The 21,723-nt window shown below is 46.2% G+C and overlaps 2 protein-coding genes across 2 annotated transcripts in view; one reads left to right on the plus strand and one right to left on the minus strand.

Moving 5' to 3' along the window:
* The window catches only part of LOC139927315 (low-density lipoprotein receptor-related protein 1-like), a 91,771-nt gene that overhangs the window by 15,016 nt on the left and 55,032 nt on the right, over positions 1-21,723 (minus strand). The window contains exons 23-51 of the mRNA XM_071919378.2: positions 21,336-21,581; positions 20,064-20,261; positions 18,514-18,718; positions 18,110-18,274; positions 17,738-17,982; positions 17,337-17,468; positions 16,175-16,402; positions 15,768-15,942; positions 13,891-13,985; positions 13,580-13,729; positions 12,832-12,972; positions 12,467-12,592; positions 12,174-12,305; positions 11,621-11,755; positions 10,708-10,837; positions 10,431-10,557; positions 10,169-10,320; positions 9,890-10,014; positions 9,326-9,700; positions 4,640-4,829; positions 4,295-4,499; positions 3,874-4,066; positions 2,416-2,541; positions 2,152-2,280; positions 1,235-1,354; positions 999-1,112; positions 753-902; positions 304-426; positions 67-183 (exon numbers count right to left, since the gene is read on the minus strand). Of these exons, the coding sequence (XP_071775479.2) occupies positions 67-183; positions 304-426; positions 753-902; positions 999-1,112; positions 1,235-1,354; positions 2,152-2,280; positions 2,416-2,541; positions 3,874-4,066; positions 4,295-4,499; positions 4,640-4,829; positions 9,326-9,700; positions 9,890-10,014; positions 10,169-10,320; positions 10,431-10,557; positions 10,708-10,837; positions 11,621-11,755; positions 12,174-12,305; positions 12,467-12,592; positions 12,832-12,972; positions 13,580-13,729; positions 13,891-13,985; positions 15,768-15,942; positions 16,175-16,402; positions 17,337-17,468; positions 17,738-17,982; positions 18,110-18,274; positions 18,514-18,718; positions 20,064-20,261; positions 21,336-21,581 (4,749 nt within the window). The remainder of the gene's footprint in view (positions 1-66; positions 184-303; positions 427-752; positions 903-998; positions 1,113-1,234; positions 1,355-2,151; positions 2,281-2,415; positions 2,542-3,873; positions 4,067-4,294; positions 4,500-4,639; positions 4,830-9,325; positions 9,701-9,889; positions 10,015-10,168; positions 10,321-10,430; positions 10,558-10,707; positions 10,838-11,620; positions 11,756-12,173; positions 12,306-12,466; positions 12,593-12,831; positions 12,973-13,579; positions 13,730-13,890; positions 13,986-15,767; positions 15,943-16,174; positions 16,403-17,336; positions 17,469-17,737; positions 17,983-18,109; positions 18,275-18,513; positions 18,719-20,063; positions 20,262-21,335; positions 21,582-21,723) is intronic.
* LOC139927351 (galanin receptor type 2-like) lies at positions 5,666-8,305 on the plus strand. Its single transcript, XM_071919461.2, has 2 exons — positions 5,666-5,719; positions 7,262-8,305. Exons 1-2 carry the CDS (start codon positions 5,666-5,668, stop codon positions 8,303-8,305), a joined length of 1,098 nt encoding a protein of 365 aa, XP_071775562.1.

The raw sequence follows: 21,723 nt of genomic DNA on the forward strand, positions 1-21,723 counted from the left end.
AAAAATGCACCTCACCGCATCTGTTTTTGTATTTGTATTTACTAAAGGTTTGTGCCTAATACTCACTGCACTTGCTGTCCTCGTCGGTGCCGTCACCACAGTCGTCAGCTCCGTCACACACCCAGCGGTTGGGAATACAGCGGTGGTTCCCACACTCAAACTGGGAGGCTGAGCAGAACTTATCTAGAGGACCAGAAGGAATGCATAAAGTGCAAATGCCAGACCAAAACACAAAGCAAAACAAAGCAATGCTCAGTAACGCTTCAGCTGGTATAGTGACCTTTTCAAAGAGTCTGAACTTACCACAGTGAGCCTCGTCAGCCCCATTCTCACAGTCGTTCTCCTTGTCACAAGTCCAGCTCATAGGGATACAACGTCCACTAGGACAGGCAAAGAAGGGTGTTGGACATTTTGTTTTCCCACTCCCTAGTGGACAGACACACAAGGAGAGGTTACAAATGAGAGCTGAGATAAAAGAAAAACAGAGAGAAATAGAAAAATTAAATATGAATTGCTATGTTTTTCAATTATATTTTCTTCTGAAACTATTTTAATTCATTTAACATAAAAACTTCCATTGTTTTTGCTTATGTGCCATTTAGAATAGCCCAACTTAGAATTCACGCCTTAATACATCTGTAAAAAATAATTTCACTCTTTGGATAACGTATGTATATTATAAGGTCCAAGTTATGAAAATATATATGTGTTTATGAAAATATATATGTGTGTTTTAGAGGTTGTTAAAATACCTGGGCAGTTTCTTTCATCCGAGAAGTCTCCACAGTCATTAGCACCATCACACTGCCAAGAGGACGCATAGCAGAGTGTGGTGAACTCGCACTTCTGAAACATCACCCCCTTCACCCCCAGGTGGAAGTAGCTGGAACAGTCCGTGGCAGCTGAACAAAGAGGGCAGCATTACTTCATACCGTGGCCTGGTAGTAAGTATTGGCTTTAGTTAATCTGATCGTGCCGAGTCAGTCCGCTAAACTTACAGCAGTTCATCTCGTCACTGGCATCCTCACAGTCCACTTGCTGGTTACACTTGCTGGAGTTCGAAATGCAGCCTCCATCTCGGCACTGGAACTGCTCCGCTGAGCACAGTGTGGCTGACACACACACACAAAACAATGAGAGAAAGGGATGTGGTCATACTGGACATAATTCAAACTTAAAATAGCAAATGATTGTGGGGCTGAAAATTTCAGGTCAGGTAGGAGGCTCAGCTCACTGTTGCAGAAGAGTTCATCTGAATTGTCTCCACAGTCGTCCTGCCCGTTGCACCAGGAGCTGTGTCCCACACACCGGCCATTCACACACCGTCTGTAGCCCTTCTTACACACTCGGTTGGCTGAGGACCACAGACAGAAATGATATAGAGTCAAATTACAAATGTAAACAACAAGAATATGGTAGACAGTATTTTGACTACTACCTATCAGTAGTAGTAGTAGAAAACTTTTGTCAGGAATCCAGCCAGCTCATCTCTTTGAGCTCGTTCTCTCTTTCTCTCTCTCTCTCTCTGTTGTCTGTCCTGGTCTTGTTTTCCACTCCCGTTCCCTCTTGTCTCTGTTCCGTGTTATATGTTGTGTGTCTTTCAGATCCCAGTCCAGTTCCAGTTCGTGCTCCGGTTGTTCTTGTCTGCCTGTTCACCTTCCCGCCTCCTGCATCACCTGTCACCTGTCTCCACCCTTCCTTGCTGCACCTCATTCCCTCATTACCCCCTTAGTATTTATACAAGTCCATTTCCCTTTGTTCTCTGCCAGATCGTTCTAGCTGTTTTGTCACTAGTCTGTATCCCGCCTTTCTGTTCTACTTGATTTCTAGTCTGCCCGGTGTTGATATCTGCCTGTTTTCCTGACTGCCTTGTAGCCTCTAGTTTTCCTGGTACCTTTGCTTGTTGGAGTGCATTACCGTGTTTTGACCCTTTGCCTGATTACTGGATTGCGAGCCTGCCTGTCTCCATTAAAGACTGTTTACCTTACTTCTGCCTCTGACCTTGAGTTCTGTGTGTGAGTCCAAGATCCAACCCTGACAACTTTATTAACCCTCAAAGGCAGCGAATCAATAAAAGACACAATATATTGTACAGACAATATATAAGACCACAGCTAATCACACATGGTTAATTGATACAAGCAAACTCACCACAGTAGGACTGTTTCTCATCAGACTTGTCCTTGCAGTGGGCCATGCCGTCACAAGTCAGGGTGTAGTTGACACAGTCTCCGTTTCCACACTCAAACTCATCAATGTTGTTACATGTAGTGTTCAGGGCTGAGAGGGGGGGGGGAGGGGGGCAGACAGACGAATGCACTCAATGCCTTGAACCGCATGGAAAATGGTCAATATTCATTTCAAATTCATTCAAAGCCTTCCTGTGCCATCCATTTTATTACATTCTTTTATTACCTATGCAGGTGTTGTCTTCCAAAAGCTTCCTGTCACCACGGCAACTGCAGTTGACCCTTCCCTCCGAGGTCAGCAGACACAGGTCCTGACATCCTCCGTTGTTTACACGACACAGAGAGAACTCGCCTATGTGGAGACAGGGGAGAGTTAGACACACACACACACACCCGAGTGATGATTAATTAAGAATTTCTGACCCCACCCCCACCCCCACCCCCCACCACGCAAACAAACATAGGTTCACCCACATATGTATTCACAGCAACACACAGATACACCTGCATGAATGCAGCCATGGCTCCTCTTGTGTCTAATGCATAATTCAAAGTGACTAAATCTAAATGGGATTTGCAGCTATTACCACAGGGTCTTATGTGTGTGTGTGTGGTCGGCGTGGCTGTTAGAGTGGGAGAGAGAGAGAGAGAGAGAGAGAGTTGGACCGAAGGAGGCAACCCAAGGGAGAAGAAGTCTGACAGTATGGTCGAAAAAAAAAGCAAGGCTACATTGATTTAGAAGGATACAGACAACGGGAAATGGAGAACAAGATGAGATGGAGAAATGAGGTGGAAAGAGGTATGGATAAAGTTGAAGAACGATGATTCAGAAGGCGTGTGTGTGTGTGTGTGTGTGTGTGTGTCTGTGTGTGTGTGTGTGTGTGTGGTAATATAGGCCGATGGTGGGGTTGTGAATCTCAGGTGGTCCCATTCTGGAGGTGTTTGCAGCTCCTCTGCTGCTCTGTCACACTTCCAGATTACTTCTGTCACCTCATTAACTGCTCTGTTGGGGCAGAAAAGCATCTGTGTGTGTGTGTGTATGTGTGTGTGTGAGTGTGTGTGAGAGAGTGTGTGTGTGTGTCTGTGTCTCTGTGTGCATATCTGTGTGTATTTCAATACTCAGGAGCCACCTCCTTTAAACAGGCTCATATTGAATTTAATTAGTTAATTTGTTGTGATTTGCCCTGATGGCCTGATGTTATTACCAAGGAAAGAACAGTAATCTATAAAGTAGTTTAATTTCAGAAGATATTACCTCCTGAAATCAGTTCTGTAAGTAACAAATAATTGCTCAAGAGGATACTTCAAACTCACTTAACCACCTGATCATGTATCAGTAATGTCAAATGTGTTGTTAAAGTGCTTTATAAGCCAAGGTACACAGTGACCTGGGTTTGTACTTTTTATGTATTTTTTTACTTGTTGTTTCTGTTTTGCAAGTATTGTGCTGTGTGTGTGTGTTTACGGATGTGTATGGGAAGACTAGCTGTTACAGCAATGTCAGCTAACAAGGATCCTAATGACACTAAAAATGCATTTGTCTACACACCCACAATAACCTCCCCACCCACACACACACACACACACACACACACACACACACACACACAAACAGACAAAGAAATATAATACAGACTTGAAACACAGTACAGACTTGGATCCCTCACTGTGTGTAGAGACTCACAGCTATTGGTGTCGTTGGCCACGGCAACAATGCCCATCGGCTGCTGAGGGATGTCCGCACGCAGCACCTTCATGTCTCCTCCTGTGTATTTGTCAGCCCGGAGCACAGCCCTCCTCACCCAGTCAGTCCAGAAGATGTAGTCCCCGTACACAGCCAGGCCGAACGGATGGACAGGCTCGTTCTTCAGCACCACCTACAGGGGGCAGCACAGCCACAGTCATGACCTCACACAGTCAGGAAATTCCACCCGTGCAACAAACTTGAACGGATAAACAAAATTGCCTGATGCTATTAGGTCATCCAATACTTAATACAAACTGCAGTACAAATATTTGCAATCACGGTTCCTGATGGACACCATGTGAGGTGTGCGTGTGTGCATGTCTGTATACGTGTGTGTGTGTGTGTGTGTGTCACTCACGTAGCGCCGACTTCCGTCGTACTCGCAGCGCTCAATCTTGTCTAGTGTGGCATCAGAGAAATAGAGTTTTTCAGCACGGTGGTCTATGGCTAGGCCGTTGGGGGTTCGGATGTCACTACCGATGATCACTAGGACATTGGCACCAGTCAGGGTGGCGCGCATGATACTGGGAGACTGCTCGTTCCAGTTGGTCCAGAACATTAGACTGCGGAGAGGGAACAAAATAATAATCAGTGTTGTGTAGCACATTTTTACACAAAGGACGGAGAACATTCCATGTATGTGGGTATAATATGACAGTTTTCATGCCCAAGGCTAGAGTTTAAGCTATGGAGGAGTTCTGACCCCTGACACTCGTCCAGAACGAAGGCTCTGGGGTGGTCGTCTCCGGACATGGTGACCACAGTGTGTCTGTCAGCGGCTCCCCAGCGGCCCTGATCCACGGTGTGGCGCGTGATGGTGGAGGTGGTGTAGCTGGTCCAGTACAGCATGTCCCAGCCCCTGTGGTACGCCAAGCCCTCCACTGAACCCACGTCTGAGAGAGAAAATAGAAGAATGGAGGGGAGAGGGGGAGTGAAAAGACATAGGAGGATAGAGAAAAGGGCCCATCATAGGGGGCAGAGAGACATAAACCCCATCATAGAAAAGGGCAAAGACAGAGAGAGAGAGAGAGAGAGAGAGACATAAAGCCAGAGAGAGAGAGAAGGAGAGTTGGGGAAGGAAAAGAAGCACGTCAATCCCAGTGCTGTGTTAAAAGGCCATGTGTGGACTGTCTGCCAGTAGCACAGTGCTGGCAAACTGTTGGACAGCAGCACAGTCAGAGCTACGGACATGACGGCCTGGCATTAATGACCTAGAACACTGTGTGATTTGAGGATTTTATCCAACAAATAGCTCACTAAAAAGGTCACAATACCAGTTAACAGCGAGCGTATTACTTTCCATAGCACTACCTCATCAACAGATGAGAAGGAAAAGTTCAAGCCATTTTTCTGCTCCACAGCCTTGAAATGCGTAAGAGGCTGAGCTTGTGAGCTCCACCCCTCCACAGAGGCCAGAGGAGAGGAGAGGGAAGAGTCAGCCAAGATGGAAGAACACAAAGTACTGTAGTGGGTGACAGAGAACAGCTGCTCTGCTGCTGAGGAACATGCACGCGAGTGTGTGCGCACATAGACACACACACACACACACACACACACAGACACACACACACACTTGTGTACTTCAGCCAGTCAATAAGGAGTTGCACATTTCAAAACAACCGCACACCCAATCACCCCAATGCCAAATAATTGGTAATAGTCGCCTGCTTGTTATTGCAATGAAACGGTGAGAGTCTAATGATTAAACAGGCCTTTTCCTGGGCAGGATATGACCTCAGCACATCACAGTCCTGGCCAGAGGATCAGGGAGGTTCACCACCAGGTGGGACACTTAGCACTACACCTCAACTTCTCCAGTCCAACGCCATGGACGTGAATCAACATTTGTCTGGCCAATGCTATGCTCAGATTCTGAATGAAGCAAAGCCATCTAAGAGTCTAGGAGCTGGAGAGCCAAGCAAAGGCATGCGATGCAAAAACAACTCTCCTCTGCTTTGCTCACTCATAAATCAATGCCTTAAAAATCGATAAAGTGTGACACGAAATCTATTCACCCTCATTTCCTCTTTCTTCAGTGCTGTTAATGACTTGTAAATCTTTAGCCCACAGCACTCTCCACTCCAAATCTTGCTTTTCACTTCTGTATATCTTCACCTTTTTGACCTATGTGTAGGCCTATCTGTGTTTCTGTACATTTTCCCAAGTTGCCTGCAGCACTGGAGTTGAATTTATAGCACTTGAGTTAGGTCCAATGTTGGTTATACTGACACTGATACACAGTTTTTATGGCACTTATCTGGTTGTGATAGCACAGGACACTTCGGTTCAGTGCTTGCTATCAGGACAACGGTCAATAATTACCCTGATTTTTGAAGTCAAACACTGTCTCGCTGTCTGTCTCTCTTTGTGTATGTATGTGTGTATGCATATGTGCGCAGCGACAACATTTCTAGACAATGAACAGATCCTGTGAGAACATGAACAGAAACTCTGGACTCTGGGAAAGATATTGTTTGGCCTCATCAGACCCTCCCACAGAGAGCAGGCCAGCCCATGTCTCTCCTGCTCTGCCATGATCAGTCCAGAGTTCACCTGCCATTTACTAGGATTCACCCTCTGTTGCTATCCAGCTATTCACCTCTCTTCCTCTTCTCCTGCCGTTCTTTCCCTCTCTCCAGAGCCGAGAGCAGGCTGATTGTGGATTACTGAGCGTGGGCCTGATTGAGACGTCATGTGGAGTAGCTGTCTTATCTGAGCTGACAGGAAATCACACAATCCGCAGCATATAGCTCTCAGCACTCAGACACGGCCACTGCTGAGGAGAGACGGACGCTCATAGCAGGAGGCCAGGCAGCAATGGAGAGCCCAGCAGCTAGAATCCTACAAAATCACAAGCGTCTTAACTTTAATGGTGGGGTGTGACGTAGCTCCAAACAGCTCATTGAAGCTGATTGCAAGTACTGAAATGATTGAACGCTTGATTCACATACAGCACATAGGAAGCAGCTCGACTACGAAAATAGCCATTCACTGGACGTGTTGTCAAGGACTGTTTCTGGGAGGTAATGTCTTTTTCACCATGTCAGGACATGAATGTGTAACAGTGTAACATTCACCTTTAGTCTTAACCGATGAATTTTATCGGTCAAAGGCCCCATGGTTGGAAATTATTGGGAATCTTTGTAATGTTACAGCTATTGACCCACAGTCTCAGTAATCATTCCCACACCATGTGTTATCAGTAGTTTTATGACCAGCCCGAGCATATCGATCCACTGTCAACTAAGAGCTGTAATGTTTCTCGTCTAACAACAACCCAACTGTACTCAAACAGTGGCAGCATTACTGGAGGACATCTCCATAGCTGAAGATAACTGACGACAGAAGAATGTTGTGGAACTCTACTGGTGAGGAGGGTCTGCAGGGGAACAGCAGTGACACTGGACTGGGGAATGTGGAGCAGGTGCTAGTTCCAGTCCTAGATGCCTTGATTCTGGTACTGGGGGTGGGGGGACACACCCTGGTGATGGTGATCCTGTGTGGGAGGCAGAGGAGGGGGGCAGGACGTGCAGGACAGTCTCCCCAGGGCTCCATGACAGGCACGGGGACAGATGTCCTCCTGCTGGCCCTGAGCGCTACAGACCTCCTTTTACTCTCCATGCTTCCCTTCCACACGGTTGCCATAGCCATGCAGCAATGGCCGTTCGGGGACTTCCTTTGTCGTCTGGTGGGCTTCCTGGGATCGGCCTGTTCCTCTGCGAGCGCCTTTACTCTGGCCATCCTGGCTGTGTCTCGCTACCTGACTGTGGTGCGGCCTGCCAGGGCCTACTGCCTCCTCTCCCCTCGCAGGGTGACTGTGACGGTTGTCCTGCTCTGGGTCCCGGCCTGCTGCCTGGCTGCTCCCCAGCTGGCTTTTCGCTCTGTGGGAACCCCGCGGCAGGCTCCCGACGGCCTGACCTGCTTCGCCTTCCTGTCCCACCGAGACCAGGTGGCCTACGGCTTGTGTCACTTCCTTCTGGCCTTCTTGCTTCCGCTGGCCACCATCGCCGTGGCGTACTGCACCATCTACATGTTCCTGTGGCGGAGTCAGCAAGCTGGCAGGGCCCCCCAAGTTGAGCGCTACCAGAGCAAGGTGACCCAGACTTCAGCCATGCTGGTGCTGGCCTTCACCCTGTGCTGGCTGCCGTCCTATGGCCTTACGCTGGCCCTGCTGGTGGACCGCAGCTCCGGAGCCACTGGCACTTCACCACGTTATGGGCCCTTCAGCACGTTCGCCCGCCTCATGGCCACCTCCTCTACAGTGGCCAACCCCATCCTCTATGTGTTCATGTCCCACAAGTTCAGACAGGACCTACTGGGGCTGTTCAGGAGGGGGGGGCAAGCGGCCAACGGAGCTGTCTCTAGCTAGTGGACAGTATTACTTCATCAACAGCTACCCTAACATCCCCGACAACCTGACAGGACACCATAGATGAAATACCGACTACTGGGAATCAATGGAATTACAGCAAAACAGACCTAGCTGAGTTGTTTTTCTGAAAGACTCACATGAGAGATAATTACAGTAAGTGCTTTTCATTGTGACAGCTTAAAATGGACATGGCAACATGATACCATTTATTGTCCCGGGGGAAATCCACATTACAAGGCAAGACAACAGTGCAAATCATACACAGCAGTGGACGACATTCAACACGACTAACTGTTCACAACATTCACAGTTAGTGAGACAACTTTGCAAGCGCATATAAACATTTGCCCTGGGAGGGGCTGCGCTATGGGGACACGCAATCCTTAATCATACTATTCCTTGTAAAATAGATTAAAGTAAAGGCACTTTGGTAAAACATTAACAGTGCATCTGGGCTTTGTTGCGTTGAGATAAAGTGAATGAAGGGCTATCTGTCTCTGAGTCTGTTTACGTTTGCATACAGTCTGTTCTCAAAGCAAAGATGAAAAGGCTTTTCCTTTTGTTTTTCCAGTCTTAAAATGAAGGGTTTTGGCTACAACTTCAGAATAAAGGTTTCCCAGGTCTGTTTAGATCAGTGGGAGATCCAAAACTGTTTTGGGGAACTTTCTCTTTAAGAAGTTCCAGCTGTTTTCTCCCCCAGGAAGACTTCTCAATGGGGGGTCTGCTGTGTACAATGGAGATTCTTTGTTTTTCAAGAGAGAGATGAGAAATGACTCTTGACATATGAGAGGGGAAGAGACGAACAATCAGAATATCCAAGATATCAAGTCTTACAGTGTAACTTTTTTACTAGTAGTTAAACTGCATGTAAACTCTGCAATACACCAGATATCAACTGTGGGTGGATGAGTATAGATAAACTTGGAAAGAGGTTGGGTAGAGGCTGTTTGTTAAAGGACTAGAGGACGCTAACAAAACAGATCTACACATACTTAAGGTGTATATAGGTATACTCACTCTCTACCACAGTCTTGCGGTCGGAGCCATCATCATTGATCTGCTGGATGTTGCCAAAGTGGATGTCGCTGAAGAAGATACGGTTGGCTCCCTTCCCTCCTCCTCCTCGGTAGTCAAAAGTGAGTGCTATGACGTTCTTCATGTGCTCCGGGTCTTCAAATGGTTTTATGGGTGCGTTTAGATTGTTTTCATCTGATAGGTGAACACTCTTTAGTATAGTTCGCTCTGAGTAGAGCAAGTAGCCATCATAGTCACGGCAGCTGCTACCATCTTCAGCCAGCATTCCATGGGCACAGGCACACGTACGCTGTTCGTTCCCACGGAAAAGACAAAGCTGCTGGCACCCACCATTGTTGTCTTTGCATACATTTGTTCCTGTACAGAAATATGAAATAGATAACTTGATCAATAATTACACTAATCAAATGTGAATACTTGATGCATATGTAAAAGTGTATGTGAGGAAACTTTAGTTATATAAATACTTTAAAACATGCTCAGCCCTTGCATGTAAAGCAGACCTGTTACAGTAAGCTAAGCCAACCAGACAGAGTCAGTGCTTACCTTGCTGTCTGGCTCTGTTGAAAACCTTGATGTCTTTGAGCTGTACCCCAATACCTGTCCTCAGAGACACAGAGTCTGTGGCGTTGTCTTTACTCCCTCTTTTTATGGAGCCGTTAGCATGGGTCCTGGGCCACAGCAAACAGACAAACAGCATTAAAGAGAGGCTGAAGCTAGCAGATGAGAAAAAAACTTACAACTGTGGGCGAATAACAGTTACAAATAAACCAAAATTATATATCAACGAGGGCAAGTAAGACTGAGGGTGAGGGGGCATCTGACCTGTCACTCCAGTAGATGTAGCTCTCAAACACAGACACAGAGAACATGTCCATGTTGTTGTTGGCCAGCACCACCTCCCTGTTCTCTCCGGTCTCCAGGTTGATGCGCTCAATCTTGTCTGTCCTGGCATCGCACCAGTACAGCAGGCCCTCCTACATGTACACAGATAATAGGAGTTGTGGTGGTGTTTGTGCGATGTCCATTGTGTGCACAGACTGTAACGCAGTAGTTTGAATATAAGAGAGGTGTCATTGTACAGTACCTGGTAGTCAATGGAAATCCCGTTGGGCCAGCTGATACTGGCATTGACCAGTACAGCCCTCTGAGAGCCATCCAGACGAGACCGTTCAATACGGGGATACTGGCCCCATTCTGTCCAGAACAGGTACCTGTGCACACAAACACACACACACACACACATCAAAGCACATAGACAACTTCCTCGATAGCCGAGAATGAGAGAGCTGCAGCGACTACAGACAACTAGCTACTAGCAGCTACTAATAACTGGAGCTAGAGCCTGTGTTGTGTCCTCTTACCCTCTCTCAGGGTGGACAGTGATGGCGCGGGGCTTGTCCAGGCCCTGGGAGATGACCACGTAGCGGAAGGAACCATTCAGTCTGGCCACCTCGATCACATCAAAGCCTTGGTCCGTCCAGTAGATGTTTCCTGTAGAGGAGAGAAGAGAAACAGTGATGCTCTGGCAGACTCTGAGTGTGCTGCGTGTGTATTCGTGGGCAAATTTACACTCTGTCTGTCCAAACTCCTTTTTTACACTATTATGAATATCTTGTGAGACTTAGACTTATGACAACACAAGATGAATATTAATTAGCAATAGTTTAACAGTGAGTATACTGTAGATTGTTGCGAGGAAACCTGAAAACAGGTTAATGATAATGACAGGTTAATGGTTAATGAACGATTGCGTAGTTTGTTGTTCACTGGTCTATAATACATTAAGTTGTGTTCATGTGGCAGACTTGTCTCCCTGGGGACGATATTTGATAAAGTGGAGTGTTAAGATAATAGAGGTGAGTATGGATGACATTGGATGAGGCAGACAGGAGTCACTTTTAGTTAACATGGAGTCAGTAGCTGTCCACGCTACAGTCATGTGACTCTAATAACCTCTTTCTCACTGTCTCTTTCTGTGTCTGTCCCTCTCTTTCCTGCTCTCTCTCACTCTGCAATAGGCCCGTTCATCCTCATTGTTTTCAATTCATCTCCCACAGAGAGAGCAATAGAGTGCGAGAGAGAGAGAGAGAGAGAGAGAGAGAGAAAGAGAAACACAGAGACAGACTGAGTGAGCAGAAGTGATAGAGAAAGGCTACACTGAGAACAAGAGTGAGACACGGGATATCAGTATGTGTTACTGATAGTGTTTTAACTCTATGACTGGGGCCATGTACGTTGCTGCATGTTTGCCTACATGTCTGAAGTGTCTTTCACCTGCTATCCAGTCGACGGCGATGCCCTCCACCCTGCCGATGCCGTTGGTGACCACGTCCTCTCTCCAGGTCTGGTCTCTCTTGGCCCTGCTGATGGTGCTGAGGCCCATATCTACCCAGTAGATAGTGTCGTTGTCTGGGAAAGGGAGAGATATATATTGGAGTTGAGCTGAACTGAATGTACTGTAGGGGTGTAACGCAACACCACTATCTATATCTGTTTAGTGCCACTATCTTTATCTGTATTGGTATCTGTATTTATAAATTTGACATGTTATTCATTTGGCCAAACGGGATAAGGCTGAAAGCATGCATGAGACTGCATTATTTGTGCATTCCGAATAATGTATTCGTATTTGTTTACATCCCTACTGTACACAACCCCTATCTCTCCAACTATATGCAAAAAGGGAATGTAGCTATTATTCCAGCTACATCAAAGAGACAAAATACTTTCATGCCAGGGTAATTCTTCCTTATCTAACCTTCTAGAAAAATATAGTAAGCTTTCCATCCCAAACGTCTTTGTTGTAAAGGGGCGTGGTGAGCCTTACCAGCATGGAAGTCTATGCCCACAGCCAGGGACGTGCCGGACACTGGCACCAGGGCGTCAGACTTGTCCGAGGGGTCCAAGGGAATGCCACGTATGCCCTCATGCACAGAGTACAGCAGGAAAGAGCCAACACCTACAACAAACCAAAACCACTTTTGACCTTTTCAAATTTCGTGTTGCATCAAATTTGAGAGTAAATACTTTATGCATGAAACCTTTATTAATTTCATATTTTTTTTTAATTCAAATTTGGCTGAAATGAAAAAATGAAAAAAATGCACGTGTGTATCCTACCCTCGCAAGACTGCTGCCCACTGCGGAGGCTGTATCCTGCAGTGCACATGCAGGCTCGGGTGGTGGGGGAGGTGGGGAGACACAGCTGGGAACAGTCTCCATTGTTATTACTGCAGAGATTGGTGCCTGGGAACACAACAGCACCAGAACAAATACACAAAACAAATCAAAGAGCAGTTACAGAAACGTAAACAGATGTGCACAAGCTTAGATAAACAGGCAAACACACACAGCAAGCAAAACACACATTAAATGAGACGAGCACTCATTTGCACATTGCTACTCATTGCTTTTTCCAGCAATTTGACCAAAACAAATGTTGTATAGACTCAGGAAAACATGACGTGTGGCAGCCGGCCCTGCACCTTTCTGCACAGTTTCATTGTAGATCTTCATGTGCATCATGGGGGAGGTGCTGTTCCTCAGGACTTTCCAGTTGCCTCCATCCTTCTTATCGCAGGTTCCTATCTGGTCAGTGCCTTGGTCCGCCCACCACAACTTGTCTCCTAAAGGATACAGCATGGCAGCATGGTCAACACTCTCCACTAGAACCAACTCTAACATTCTAAGCATCAGGAGCAACAGTGAAAGTGACAGTGATACCACTCCATCATGCAGCAGGCATGCAAATACCACGCATTTACAACATGGTCCATTGGAGTTCATATCTATTATATTATATGAACTACCCGTCAAACACCTGATTGAATGTTCTATGTTTTTCATTATCTTAAAACCATTTTGATCTAAAGGCTTATGCTTAAATGCTTGAAATTTGTTTCTTAGACAAATGTAAATAGTGAAGTTGATGCCTATGTATGAATTTCTTTCCAAAGCCTTTGCCTTTCCATCAAGGTAAGGGGCGGCTACTTTAAAGAATCTAAAATATAAAATAGTTTTGATTTGTTTAACACTTTTTTGGTCACTGCATAATTCCATTTGTGTTATTTCATAGTTTTGATGTCTTTGCTATTATTCTAAAATGTGATAGTGGTAGTGTATATCATGGCAACTTTCTCTCTGCCCTTCCTCTCATTCTCTACTGTGGGACTGAATATGGCAAGGAAAAAAACATCACTGACTTAAATGGACAACAGCTTTGAAGAGACCTACCCATTATAGCCAGAGCAGTAGCCTTGGTCAGTTTGCCCTTGACCCCCTCCAGCACCTCCAATCCAGAGCCGTCCATCTTACAGCGGTTGATGGTGCTGTTTCCTGAGCTGATCCAGTACAGCTGCTCACTGTCAAAGTCAATGGAGAGACCTGGAAAACAAAGGAAGAGCTGGGGTGTAAGGACTTGCCCTGCCACTAGGGTGTGCTGCCTCACACGCAGTCACACCCAGGGTTTACTGTCCTCAAAGACGAATCAAAACAGTAGGTCTGAAGAGGACAGGTAAGGCACCGATCGTCTGAGAGTCACTCACCGACGGGGCCTTTCTGATTGGTGAACAGGACGCTGCGGTTACTGCCGTCTGTGTTGGCCATGCTGATGTTGTCCCCATCTGTCCAGTAGAGCTTCCTAAAGGAGACGGGGCAGAGAGAATCAGCAAAGCTATGCCACAGCTGGTGGAAGATTTTTATAGCCTTTGAAGCATTTTCTAGCATTTTATATCACAATTTACAGTGGTGAGAACAGTCATTAAGCCTCCTGGTAACACGATCACTTGATTATAAAATACTTTAGGGAGGAATTTTAAGTTTCGTACAGAAGCGGTAGATTATTGAGTTTGCAATGGATACCAAAATGTACGTGACTCGAATATGAATGTGTTTCATCAAACGCAATGTGTCACTTTCCATTTAAGGCTCAACCAAGTTCAATAGTGTGCAGGTGGAAGCTGATGAGGTTAGGTGAAGCAGAAAACATATGGCTGAGCTGGCCAGCGGGAGAGTAGAGACCCACTAAAATTATATTTCAGAACATTCAATTCAGCATCTGAAAAATGCCTCTAATTCGCCATCCCAACTCCAACTCATGCACCCACACGCGTGCACACACACACACACACACACACACAGAGATAAACACCTCTCTTGCTTACAAGCTCCTCACTCTTCAAGTTGGACAAAGTACTGGATGGATGGATGGACACACACACACACAAACATACATAGGACATATATAGGACAATGTGATTGCTTTAGCATGCGTGTCACTGTGTTTAGACTGTGTTTAGCCTGTGTTTAGGGGGTATTTATCCTCTGCCCCCATCCCCCACTTCCTCCCAAAAGCAACCACTTCCACCGCACCCTTCAATTGTTTGTTAACATGCATTTAAATAAAGTTTCTGCAAACCATTTAAACTCCCACTGTCTCGTGTTTGCGCACATACAAACACACACACACACACACACACACACACACATACAAAGAGTTCAGCCCTCCCCGACTCCATCTTTGCCCCCACCCACTCCTGGACTCATTTTGGGCAGTGTGTTTGTGTGCCAGTTCGAAAGAGGAGACAGCCCCAGCATATGGATCCAGCATCTGCTTCTCATTTTCCCCCATGCCAACAATGCTCAGATCGGAAACATTCCTCTGCTTAAGTAGGCTAAGTCGTTCAAAGAGAGGAAGGAGTATACAAAAAAAAGACAAAAAGGCAGAGACATTTCTTAAGAAAATATCCTTTCTTCATTCGCCTCAAGCACTCACAAGCACACATATTCCTGCAGGACTAAAGAAAATACATAAACACAGATGGCCTGCCTCTGATCCGCCGGTAAGAGGAGAGGCCCTGGCCAGGTTCTCTTGGGGGAGTTGAGGGGATGAGGTTTGAAGAGAGAAGAAGAGAGGAGAAAGACGGGCATTCGGCAAATGAGACAGGAGGGGACAAGGTGTAAGAGAAAATGAGAAACAGAAAGAGAGGCAGAAAGAGACAGCGAGCGTGTAAATAATTCACGGATAGTCTATCTCTGAGGACAGGAGCTGTCTTTCAAAACAAAAATGGAGGAAGAGAGAGAACGGAGAAGAGAAAGATGAAAGATGAAAGATGAAAAAGAGGACGGGAGAAAAATTGGAAGCCCTTCCTGAGTGAGAAAGCTGTCAGAGGTCGGCCACCATCTATACCCAACTACACTGTCTGTCACAGCAGACGGCAAACAGTAGGGAGCTTGATAGCCAGACCATGTGTACAGTATGTGTGTGTGTGTGTGTTCTGTCTGTGTTAGTGTTGTGGGCTGAAGGTGAAATCAGCAGGGTGTCTGAGAGCCATTTCTGAGGGTTTCATTGATCTTGGTGTGACAGCTCTGTGTGTGCATGTGTGCGTGTGTGTGTGTGTGTGTGTGTGTGTATGAGACCAACCCCAGTATTGGGTGCAGCACCAGACAGTGTGGTTTGTCCAGGCCCTGGATGACAGCATTCTTGAAGGAGCCGTCTAGTCTGGCAACATTAATCTGTTTCTTATTGGCATCATAGCTGGTCCAGAACAGGTTCCTGGACACCCAGTCTACTGCCAGGCCGTGCGCATTGGGCAGATCTGAGGGTGGATAGACAACACAGTGATGAATCGACATTTTCATTCATGCTGTATTAAAACAGATAATGCCTTTTTTGCTAAGATTATTTTTGGGGCATTTTTTAAAGTAGAGAGAGACAGGAAAGATTGGGAGAGAAGGGGATGACATGCCAGATTTGTACCCAGGACCGTTACATGGACGTGTAACGCAATATACAATAGTGTGCATTTTATTGTGTTGCCTCCTCCGTACCAGCGGAGACCACAGTCTCAACTCCAGTGCCGTTGATGAAGGCTCTCTTGATGGTCTGGGTGCGGACATCTGACCAGTAGATGCGGTGCTCCATGGCGTCGTAGTCTACCACCGTCACATTGTCGATGTCCGGCACAGTGAAGGAGATGATGTAGTTGTAGTACGGGTTGTCGATGTCCACCCCTCTGATCTCGATCTGGCGAGCATACAGCAGGAACTGACGAGACTCTGCGGGGGAGAGGGAGACGTTCACATGCATCCTACAGGACTTCTCCCAAGCTTCAGCAGACAGTCAAAAGCGCTGGATTGGTGTAATCAAGAGTTAAATGCAGCTTCCAGTCAAAAGGCTTAATATAAAAAATTCTATAAGGGCAAACGCCACGACAAACGACACCAATGCCAGAGTTGTGGATAGGTTGGTTGCAGCGTGGGTGAATCTGTTTATTGTTCTTGCCACTCGAGCAGACAGTTCATCCAATTGCATCTCTGACTCCAGTGATTGTGTTTGGCTGGCTAACTCAATAACACAGCCATGACTGCGTGAGTGAATTCAATCAGTGCTGATGCATTGCATTGGCATTGGTCTCAACAGCCTTATCGTTTGACTGTGTGCAGCTCAAATGATAGACAGGGAGAAAGAAAGCGAGAGAGAGAGAGTAATGACACAGACAGCCTGTATCGGCCAGGCCAGACTAGGTGGTGAATGTGGAGAGTTGTGGCTGATGCCTGCATCAGACAGAATGGGGCTCTCCATTCCATTACCTCTGGAGATAATAGAAAGTGCTGCCCTGAATACTAAACTCACACACTGAATAAACAGGCTCACTCTCACTTTCACAGACAGACACTCCAATGCGCACCCAAGCTGTCGCAGCAATACCACCTCAAAGTGAAAAAAGTCTGGATTGTTTAATCCTCTCTCTCTCTCTCTCTATCTCTCTCTCTCACACACACACACACACACACACACAAATGGAAATAAACAATTCTGCAAGGATAGGGATTACACTGTAGTACTCAACTACAGTTTTGCCAAGACAAGCACAGGGGAAAAGATAATCTGCCAGCTCAGAGGGTAGTCAAAGAGTATGTTTTCTACAATAACTGTGTGTGTGTGTGTGTGTGTGTGTGTGGGTGTGGGTGTGTGTGTGGGCACGCTTACCATAGCAGGTGTGTTTGTCAGTGCCCAGCTTCATGAGGTGAGGACAGGCACAAGAGAAAGTCTGATTGTAGTTGATGAGACAGAGGTGAGAGCAAGGTCCCATGCCATCGTTAGCCGCACATGGGTTAGGAGCTGGAGTGGAGAAAAAGTGGAGAGAGAGAAGTGAAGACAGAGAAATAGTAAAATATACGTACTTCACATCTCATAAATCTCACATATGTAATATTCATAGTTCTTCCTAGGGTTTGTCACTCATAATGAGCACAGTGGCTGTGACAGAACAGGCTAGTTACAGGCTAGTATTCTGGGTCACTTTGGCCACATACTGGATAACAGGCTATCATGGAACCGGACCAAAATTACAAGATTGCAGCATGTGTGTGTGTGTGTGTGTGTCTCACCCTGGGGCTGTCTGGATGGATGGTAGACCTGGAGATCAAAAGGTTGTGTGTTGGTTCTCTGGACCACAGTGACATTGTTTCCTGTCCACTTGTTTGCCTTGGCCAGCGTGTTGGTCCTCCAGTCCGTCCAGTAAACTTCTCCCCCATACATGGTGACAGCGAAGGGATGCGACAGATATTCATGCCCCCTCAGAACCTCGATCAGCCCAGAACCATCGTATTTGGCTGAGTAAATAGCGTCAGACCTGGGTATTGTACGATATCGAATGACAATATTGAGAGGTCTGGGTATAGCTAAAAGATGCATGCATCAAACGTGTATTTCTGTGTGTGTGTGTGTGTGTGTGTGTGTGTGTGTGCCCTCTGTTTGACCTGGCATCGATCCAGAGGATGCGGCGCTCCAGATAATCCACAGTGAGTCCATTTGGCCAGCCTCCATTGCCAGTTTCCTTATGGATGGTCTTCCTGCCCTCTCCGCTCATAGATGCTGCTTCGATCCTCGGCAAGCTGGCATCCCAGTCTGTCCAGAAGAGGATCCTGCAGCATCATGCCACAACATGCAGGTGGGGTCAGCTATTTAATGAACACTACACCTACTACCCTCATTAGAACATTTAGGGTAGGTCCAGGATCAGTGAGGATCAGTCAAGGATCAGTCAAGTCAAGCGACCAAAACATTCAACCTTTAAACTTTTAAATCATTATTAGTAACTGAGTAGTTCTGCTGTAGAAGTGTTCTCTTTACAAGCAGGTTCTGTAGGAAGTGCAGTACTTACCCGTCCCGGGGGTCCAGGGCGATAGCTCGAGGGTGCTCCACCTCCCCAGCAAGCAGGGTGGTCCTCATGGTGCCGTCTAGCTTAGCCACCTCGATCTGATCCAGGTTGCTTTCCACCCAGTAGATGTTCCCTGCTATCCAGTCCACTGCCAGGCCCTCGGGGGTAGCCAGCCCATACTGGATTACCACATCAAAGCTGGTTAAAGCTGAGAGGAAAAGGAAATAGGACAGAAGAGACGGTCAGCGTGGTGGGAAAGAAAGAGCTAGCATGAGGTTGAGTTAAATGCGTTTGTGCCATCCATCTTTAGTTGAAACTACTGGAGAATTCTGATCCAGTCATCTTTGACTTGTTTTGTCATGCTGCTCCAGAAATATACATTCTTTCAGGACACTGAAGTTTTGTAAGAGAGTCACATACTATTCCAATGATAGAATGTGTCCTGCTGGGTTAAAGCCTCAACAAGCATTTTTTGTGAGTATGTCAGTTTTCAGTATAAAGACACAGCTTTTGAGGGCTGGAACTTGCTGATGGAAACCTTTACAACATTTCAGATCGTACTGTAACTCAAAGCACTAATCCATTTTGCTCCAATATTTACAAATGATGCAAATGTGATTAAACAATTTGCATTCAAAACTAACATCACACGCTGTTATTCTTTTCATCAAAAGGTTAGTCATTGTATTTGAGAGACAATATGTCTCAATATGTCTTCAATCCATTAAATGAAAACATAAACAAGCCAACACTGGAATGACAATAGACCAGTGCTGTTGTCATTTCGGTGCTCCTGGATCATGTCTAGTTCCTTTTATTTTTCCCCTATGTCAAAAATGAATAGGATTTGGCCCTTTAAAAAATCTCAAGAAGAGGTGCCTTGCAGAGCTAGAGGCACATTTTCCAGCCTCTTTCCAACCCATTCATTTTCCATTGGATCCCTAATCAGAGAGAAATGTGTAATCATTTGAGATGAGTCATTATCCTGTCTGGAGCAGTGAAAACACACACTTATGTATGTGCTTGTGTGCACACATAGAGATAAAAGTGGTACTCAAGAACTACATGCACACACAAACACATGCACACACACGCTACACTACTCTAGTGCAGACTTACAAACATGCCTTGCTCTGTAGATAGGTCATGATTGATTGGTTTGGTCTTTATGAAGGTAGCACTTTAGTTTTGATTCACTATTTGTGCCTTTTTGGCAGGACTATAAATAAATCTGCGTTTCTGTTCACCAGCACCCTTAGCAACAGCAGCCAGGGTGCCTGGCAGTACGTGCTGCACTCCACTGTAGCATGCAGACTCTAAGTTTGCCTGCCAGGCAGTGTCAGTTGGCTAGTAAACACAAACAGTTTACGCACAACAAAACTCCTATCCCCAAAATTCTCTATTGTGAAATCTTTGGAGAAATTGAATGACTCATAAAAGTCTAATTCTAATCCTAAATGATAAGAGCAACACAGCAAGTGGTACAGCAAATACAGTATTTTGAGCATAGTAGACTCAGCAGGTGGATCTGCCACTGGGTTTCGATTGCTCACCCCCATTCTCAGACAGCTTCCCGCGGTAGATCTTGTCCTCCACCACATCAGTCCAATAGAGGGCGCTCTGGCTGAGGTGGAAGTCCAGGGCGATGGTGTTCCTCAAACCTGGTACCAACACACTGAACTCTCCCTTGTTCAGGTCAATGCGACGGATCTCATGGCGGTTCGAGAAAATGATAAAGGGTTTGAAAGGATCTGCGGAGAAGGAGAGGAAAGTCAAAGACCATTCTCAAAAAGAGAACCAACCAGATCTTAAAGGGTTAAAACCCTTCGCTGGCCACCTTTGATTGACCCTCAAAATATTTCAGAACAGCTCTGGTCCACAGCATGGAAAACTCTGCAACGCAACCACGTTCCATTGCAGTGTGTGACTGTCTGCTTGTCCAGTGTGTTGGAAACAGCTCTAATCCTGGGTAATTAAAACGCAGCGTAAATAAGACAGTGTTCAGAGTTATCTGTAGCCAGCAGGCAGCCAGACAGGCAGTGTGATGAATGACTGGGTGCTGGTAGCTAGTCTCTAAGACCTGGGAGTGTAGGGCAGAATCATAAATTCAGGTTTACTCATTGGCTAGTTGCTAGTGGGAGAGAACTATAATCCTTATATGGATGATAGAATTCAAAACGAATTTAGTGTGATTGAGTAGTCCCTGTTTTCCATGCCTTGCCCCTTAATAACATGCCCATTTCCCCTTCACTTTATAGTTTCATATTTCAGATTCTTTCTTTCCCTAAAAGATTAATTACTGCTACAAACCAATGTCCAGGTCTTTTTTATATTCTTAGGTCACCTTTTTCCCTCCTGTCTTCTCCTCCCTTCAGGACTGTCCTCATCCTTTTGTGAAAACAGTCTTTAAACTCTTCCCTTCTCCCCTCCCTCTCTTTCTATTGTCTAGAGAAGTATCACAGTTTGGCATGGTGCGTCCTCTCCAACCACACAGTTTCCTGCCTGGGCAGCCTATCCTCTGCTTGATCCCAAACCCACACCACACTTCTAGACTCTGGAGCCTTCGTTCCGCCATCTCCAGCCCTGACAAAGCCCAGAGCCCAGTCCCTTCTCTCTCTCTTCCCCCTGCTGAACAACTATCATCCATCATGAGCTGTCATTTCTCATCCTCCCTGCCAGTCTTTTCACTTTCACTGTTCCCTACATTGTCTTTGTTCAGTTATCTCTTTTCTCATATATATATATATATATTAACCTCATCTGTCCCACCCTTACCCTCAATCCCCCAATCTTCTCCTCCTCATTGCTTCCCCTCCCTTCCTTACCTGTGCTCTTGCAGTTCTCCATATCAGGCTCCAGCTCCCAGCCCTCGTAGCAGGAGCATTTCACACTGAACTTGTCCTGTTCGCAGCGCTGACTGCACTTAAGGTGTTTGGCACAGAAGCTCTGGATCTGACAGGTCTTGTTGTCCGAGCCTAACTCCATGCCCAGTGGACAGGAACAGATCACACCCTCACCGGGGGCCACTGTGCAGTTATGGCTGCAGTCGCCATTGTCCAGCGAACACAGGTCTGAGAAAAGGAGAAAATCAGAGGAGTAAAGTTTTAAGGATGGCTGACATGAGAGAAAGCCGCAGAGAATTGTTGTGAAATCCTGTTTGATTTAACATGCAGAGCTGTACTTGCTGGTTTGGAGTTTCCTGTGCTGAAATGC

This window comes from Centroberyx gerrardi, chromosome 5 (assembly GCF_048128805.1).
Source record: "Centroberyx gerrardi isolate f3 chromosome 5, fCenGer3.hap1.cur.20231027, whole genome shotgun sequence".
NCBI lineage: Eukaryota > Metazoa > Chordata > Actinopteri > Beryciformes > Berycidae > Centroberyx > Centroberyx gerrardi.